This window comes from Triticum urartu, chromosome 7 (assembly GCF_003073215.2).
Source record: "Triticum urartu cultivar G1812 chromosome 7, Tu2.1, whole genome shotgun sequence".
NCBI lineage: Eukaryota > Viridiplantae > Streptophyta > Magnoliopsida > Poales > Poaceae > Triticum > Triticum urartu.
In genome coordinates this window covers 40,389,866-40,396,674 of record NC_053028.1, presented here as the reverse complement: position 1 = coordinate 40,396,674, position 6,809 = coordinate 40,389,866, and the positions used below count along the sequence as shown (strand labels likewise).

The 6,809-nt window shown below is 43.0% G+C and overlaps 1 protein-coding gene and 1 long non-coding RNA gene across 2 annotated transcripts; both read right to left on the bottom strand.

The window, feature by feature from the left end:
- Positions 1-408: 408 nt before the first annotated feature.
- On the bottom strand, positions 409-3,685 carry LOC125518281. Its single transcript, XM_048683173.1, has 4 exons — positions 3,172-3,685; positions 2,830-3,065; positions 1,375-2,661; positions 409-1,266 (listed from the first exon to the last, which is right to left on the bottom strand). The coding sequence occupies exons 1-4, from the start codon at positions 3,455-3,457 to the stop codon at positions 409-411; spliced, it is 2,667 nt and encodes an 888-aa protein (XP_048539130.1). The 5' UTR covers positions 3,458-3,685.
- Positions 3,686-4,566: 881 nt separating this feature from the next.
- Positions 4,567-6,560, bottom strand: LOC125524522. The gene is made up of 3 exons (XR_007290801.1): positions 5,943-6,560; positions 4,867-5,845; positions 4,567-4,771 (listed from the first exon to the last, which is right to left on the bottom strand). It is a non-coding gene; the product is annotated as an uncharacterized LOC125524522 (long non-coding RNA).
- Between the last annotated feature and the right edge of the window lie 249 nt (positions 6,561-6,809).

Here is a 6,809-nt window from a genome sequence, read left to right as displayed (position 1 = left end):
CCTTGATTTTCAGAACATGTCGGGGCAAGCCATTTGGGGTGATCGAGTTTAGATAGTCAATTGGATAGTTATTGTGTGCATCATCATCGACGGAGTCAAAGCTATAGTATACCTTTTCTTGGCCAGGAAATTTGTCAATCATCTTTTCATTCAAGTCGTCCACATGCTCATTCTTGGTAGAAAGGATAGCACGTGTGCTCATATAGGCTCCAGATGCAGCATTCTCATGCAGTGATGGGAAGACTTCTTCGATAAGCTTCTTTATCGATTCTTCTGTGGAAGTGTACCCTATCACAATGTCATCAGGAAGACGCACATAATCATCACCAATCGTCTCCTCCGTTCCATTCCCAATTCTTAGGAGATATTTGGAGAACCAGGGGTCAGTTTGTGCTCTCATATTACGCCTCAGTCGTATTTTCTTATCTTCTCCCATAGATAAGATCTCGGTAGTGTTGCGTCAGTGATCTGTGCCCTTGTCCCACGTGTCACCACAGGAAGGACCTGCCTAAAATCTCCTCTAAACACAACAACCTTCCCCCCAAAAGGCAAATCACTTCCCATGATATCTTGTAGTGACCTATCAAGTGCCTCTACTGCTTGACGCTTTGTCATGGCAACTTCATCCCATATTATCAACGATGCCCTACGAAGCAGCTCCGCAGTACCACTCTGCTTGGTGAAACTGCACATGTTGTTGTCTGTGAGCCTAATCGGTATTTTGAACCTGGAATGGGCGGTTCGTCCACCGGGCATGATCGATGCAGCTATACCAGATGTAGCAGTTGCAATAGCTATTTGTCCAAGCGAACGTACCCTAGCAAGAAGTGCTTTATACAGATAAGTTTTCCCCGTGCCACCTGGACCATCAACAAAGAATATTTGGCTCCTATTGTTGACCACGTGATCCAATATTTCATCAAATCCAGCTCGCTGCTCAGTGTTCAAAGAAGTAAACAAATCTAGATGATCTTGGTCCACACCGACTGACAATTCCTCCCGAACCTCTCTCAAGTTGTCGCTAGAATGATCGCCGTCTGTTTCAACCACCTCTGGAAGGTCGTAACTTTTAATATCCTTACCCATCGAATGAATCAAATCCCTGATGTCTCTAAGCACCATCTGCTCTAATGCTGCTTGGTTGGGCTGGATACGACGATAATCCTCAGTCATCGCCTCCAGTTGTTTGTCCCATAGTTCCTTGATGTTGGTCGCCTCGCAGAACACCAAAATAGTCGCAAAAAGCCTTCTTAGAGCAGAAGGCATCTAGAAAGTAGCAGCCTCAGTCAGGCAGTCGTCAAGGGATTTGTCAGTCTCTATAAGGCCTCTCTGCTCACATGCTTCTCTAAAGGTCAAGCAAATCTTTCCATTTACAGTTTTCAGGTCCTCATATGAAATTGCACCTCTAACATGATTTAGGAGCACCCTCAAGTAGTATCTCTCACCTTCAGCAGGGTTCGCATACACAATTCTACCAACTTGTCCGCGTCCCCTCTGTTTTCTTCTTTGCCACTTCTTTTTACCTTTAATCCATCTAAAGTATTCCGGGAACTCATTGTACAAGAAATTCCATGCATAAGGGTCCTCCTGGTTCATCTTGAAATATTGCGTCAGCATAGTTTTAGAAGAAGACGGGCGTGTGATGACATCCTCTAGGTTATCAGACCCTTTGAATGCAACAGTATGCATATTGGGTAAGTGGAGCTGGAGTTGAAGAAGAGCTGGCGAAACACCAAACATCGGGAAAGCACAAATCCTATAGATAGCCTCCGGTGGTGATATGAACCTTGCATCTCTATATTGCCGAATCTCATTTATTACACTATCATCATTTCCTGCAGAATCAACTGAGAAGGATGCACGATCATGTCCTTTGTAGATGTATTTGAAAAGATATTTAACAGCTTTGATGCTTGAGCAAGCTTCAACGTTGATGTGACAGTTATACCGCATAAGTAAACCAGGGTTGTAAGGGACCACCCATCTATTATCCAACACAGCACCCCTGACTTTTACGCGTCGGCCATCATCTCTCCTATAGATCGGATATGAGTCCTTTCCTTGTTGCGTAGCGGCACAAAACTGTCGAGGATAGTGAAAACGACATTCTCCATCTATCATGCAAGGATATTTTTTCTTGAGAGTACCACATGGTCCATGGAGCATATGTTTGATCACCAGAGCATGCAGTATAGGGTACTCGTCCTTGTCAGGAATCTCAGCCGATATGACTCTGTCATAACCATCAGGGTTTGTTAGCTTACTATCTGTGTCCATGATCAAAAGGAAGTGCTCATGTGGTAGCCCCCTTTTCTGAAACTCGGTAACATGAACATAAGCAGCAACCGTGCCAAAGTATTTTTTCTTGATCAAAAGATCTTTCATATCTCTCAACTTGGCCCTGTATACCCTAGCCACCAGGTCTGGGCGGTCTTGCGGTGTCTGCCCGGGTGCAAGGTTGGAAGTTATTTCCTCCCAGTACGGGTTGCAAGTCATCGTGACGAAGTAATCTGGTTTCCCAAATCGTTGCACAATAGCCATCGCATCAAGGAATCGCCGTTGCATATCTCTATCACCTCCAGGAAAAGTACGTGGAAGAACGATTCTCTTGCCAACATGAGAAGCACGTGTCTCGCCAACCTCAATGACATCAACAACACCCTAAGAAGTAAATGAATAAAAACATGTTTCTATGCAGGTCTAGTAAACCATATATCAAAAACACATAATGTCGAGGCAACATCAATTATTAAAAATATCACTATGACAAAAATTGTTCAAGCAATCATATTATCAAGTCATTGTTGATAGCACAATGGCAAACATTACCTGATAGAGTTCGGCACGTATGAGCTTCTGATTCCGAGGTTTTGAATAGAAATCAAGCCTCATAGTCTCCATCTTTATGTACATATCAACAGCCCACTGCTCGAGAAGGCGATGACCGAACAAGATGATGTTAAAAAGTCCTTTCCTAACCTGTAGCTTGAAACAATAGTACTCGCGTGCGCTGACAAATTTCCTGGACTCCACAACCCCATCTTCATCCTGGCTCTCGTTGTCATCTACAAGATGGTTGGTGAAAACAAACGATTAGCAAAGGCTGAAAATGAAAGATCAAAGAAAACCATTAACACACTACTTCTGATATTACAACAACCCTATAATTACCTGCTGGAACCTCACATCCTTCATCATGTGTGTCATCCTCGTTAGCCTGAGGAAGAGAAGGCGGTACCTCACCGGTGTCATCCTCACGGTTTGTTTGAACAGTAGCTAGTCCATCATACGGCATGAAACGGTTCCATCCTGTCTCCCCGCGGGGAAAAAATAATGGATACGCCAAAGGATCATAGCATCCATAGTATGCTCTGATATATACAGGACGGTCCCCTTTTCCATACACAATAACACTTCTATCAAAGGTGTTCTGTGGGTCACTCCCTTCAACCCACATCGTAGCCACCTGAGAAGTTGTAGGAGCATTGTACCTTCGCTGATCCAGTTTTATATCTGTGTTTAAAGAAATCCTATACTCTGCCAGGTTTGGAACAGAACCGATGCTCTTAAATATGTCCACATAGGGATTGTTGGCTAGTATCCGCAAAATCTTTCGTATGAGATTGATATCAAGATCTGGAGACCGCTTCACCCTATGCTCCAAGGTGTCATCTGTATCAAAAATGTACAACTACAAATGCCTAGGTCCTTGACCAGCAGGTACCAAATGGTCTAGACGGTGATACAACTGACCATGCGCACGGAATGTGTATATCCCAGTCCTGGCCGCGCTGCTAACCTGATGGTCAAGGGTGACTCCAAGACTTGTGAAGGAGAAGTGTGAGTTAAAATACCGAATGTGTTGTCTAAAATATTTTGCATCATCATCATCTTGACTTGTAAACAACCGTTGCAACTCTTGAGGAACATCTGGGATAAATAATTTGACCTTTCCTTTTCTGCAACAGAAGGCCGGACCCTCATATTGGAATCTCATTGCTCCACAGTAGTCGCAGTCACTCACTGTCTTCAAAACATGATGCCTCTTTGGTAGTTTTTTGTAGATATTGTCATAAGGGTCATCATTCTGTATACCCAAATCAGCAGTAGCTGTCACTCTATATGACTCGAAGTGATGACCTACAAAGTCATGGACAAGAATGACAGTGATGTGCAAAGTAATAAGAGTATGCAACAGAAATGTAACTGAAATTTGTTGTACAACCCACCCTGTGCAGTAAATATCCTGCATTCTTCGTCATCATCATCGTATAGTATATCTTCCCCATGCATGTCGTCAAAGCAGTCTAGGAGCATAATAATGGCGAATGAACGGAAGTAATATTAAGTAATACTGGACAAACAAATATGAACATTATACCTTCCATTTCAGTAGTGGGTTGAATTGGCTCAAAAATTCCAGATACATCGAACTCTTCCTCGGTGTGGATGGCATCTGGGATACATATAAAGCGGTACAATGAAAGTGGTTTAAATGGTTTGGGTCAACAACCAAAAGTCTATACCAGAAGGCATATATACGATGATTTACCAGAAGGCATGCATGTCCTCGGTATGGAAGGTGTACTTGGTGAGTGCGTTTTTGATCCATCGGCGACATCAGTAGTGTTAGATTGGTTGTGTAATGGTCCAGTATGCCGTCGTGCTATCTTATATGCACGATTCCGACACAACACAACCTCTTTGTCATGCGTTGGCATGTTTGCATATTGTTCCCTCATACGACGTCGTTTTTTCTCAGAAGATGCATCTGGCAAGATACATGTACTGGGAAATTAGGTAGATGTACTCGGAAAGGACATGCAATCAACATATACGACGAAATTAGTTTGGGTGAGTACACACCTTTCGTTTCACTGGACTGTCCAGATATAAAACTTCTGGGCAGAAATCTTTCTTGTCCTTGCATGTCATGTATATGTTGAACATGCACTGTACCTTGCTGGCAATTCAGATTAGCTCGTTGGTAATTCAGATTAGTGTGCATCCAATCATTATCATCATCATCCTCCGTGTTTAGCATACCACCATCGTATTTAGTAATATTACCAAGCGAAACATCGTCATGGAGAGTTGCATTTTGTTTTTCCTGCCGGGACATCCTACGCTTCTTCCGGTATTCTTCTTTTTTATCTTCAGATAGTCTAGCAAACCAACCATGACCACTTTGTTTTTTGTGTCCCACCGTACAAGCTGCAACTTGAAGACAAGAAAATCAGTGAGAGATCACATGGATTACATTTTTGATTGGTGCAGACACACTCGAAGGCACTGAATAACACAGATATGAGATATTACGTGTGGAAACTTGAGGAGCAGGGAATTGAGATACATCAACACCCAAACTTTTTGTTGCAGCTTTCTTTTCTAGTCGGGCTATCCGGAGCTTCTCTAGGTGTTCCGCTTTCTTCTCTTGGGACAGACGGGAATACCACCCATGTCCACTTTGTTTTTTGCATGTCTCTACAGGTTGATGATCAGTAGTACCGGAGGCTGCTGCTGTACTTACTTTCCATATGGCAAAATTGAGGAATGAAAGAGACAAAATATATGATTACATCGTCTGACAGCCAAGGCAATGAATATATAGCAGATAGGGGTTTATTACCAGTGGAAAATTGAGCGGCAGGGGATTGAGGTACATCAACATTCACACTTTTTTCTATAGCTTTCTTTTCTAGTCGGGCCATACGGAGCTTCTCCAAGTGCTCTGATTTCTTCTCTTGGGACAGACGGGCATACCACCCCCCACCTTGTTTTTTGCATTGAACATTGCTATCTGCAGGTTGATGAGCAGTACTCCCAGAGCTTGCAGGTGTACTCACTATACATGGCAAAAAAGAGTGAAGGAAACAGAACAATCATGATTACATCCTCCATGAAGCAATGAAGAAGTAAAGTTCCGGAGGTAAGGAATGTACCATATTTGTGTGTGTTGGTTATATTGCTGAATGGTGTACGTTCCGGAGACAGAATAGAAGGATGGTCTTGAGATAGTTGCTGACATTTCGCAGCAATAAGAGTTGCAGCCTTCTTGTCAGCACGTGCCTGACGCCGCTTCTCGAGGTATTCGGCCTTTTTATCGTCAGACATCCGTGCATACCATCCTTGTTTGCCTTGATTGCCCTGCGCCTTCTTATCATCATCCATGTGATTATTATCCCCGGTCAGCTCTGCCCAAAGGGAGCGAGGCGGCTCTTGTAAGATGCCCAAAGTGGTCACGATTAGCTGATTGCGAGGGAGAAGAACAAAATCAGTATAACGTGAAGAATAACTATTTTGCATAGATGCTTGAGGTGTGAGGAAGAACAAAATCAGTATAACGTGATCAATGCAAATCACCGATGGAAGATGTTTTTAAACTGGCTTTAAGGCGGAGATGAATCATGTAGTCCATATATAGTTGTACTAATTCACCGAGTCTGCTTTCTAAACTAATAATGCTAATTTGTTTGGGTATAGATTATGGAACACCTACAAAATGTTATGCTAATAAAGTGCAAGAGGCCAATATTGCGGTACAGCATGACGATCCTAATCACATGGATATTCTTACAAGTTAGAGGCCTTGGTTAGTATGCATTTCTAAATTATTAGACCAGCCCTATTTGTTCTGACACTCGACAAAAAAAAGTGCAAACATGTTACATGTATATCTGGATTCCTGTACTTATAGAGATGAAAGAACGCAGAGATGAAAGACCTGCTGCGTGTTTGAAGGCGGAGATGTGAATGGACGCCTTTCAGGTTGTGTAGGAGGCAGCGTACCAGACGGTCGTCGAGGCGAT

Excerpts from the sequence above, each read along its gene's own strand:
- LOC125518281 (XM_048683173.1), bottom strand. The coding sequence starts at position 3,457 with ATGTGGGTTGAAGGGAGTGACCCACAGAACACCTTTGATAGAAGTGTT. Across the intron at positions 3,066-3,171 it reads AGGATGTGAGGTTCCAGCAG|ATGACAACGAGAGCCAGGAT; the intron begins GTAATTATAGGG and ends ACCATCTTGTAG. Across the intron at positions 2,662-2,829 it reads TACGTGCCGAACTCTATCAG|GGTGTTGTTGATGTCATTGA; the intron begins GTAATGTTTGCC and ends TTTACTTCTTAG.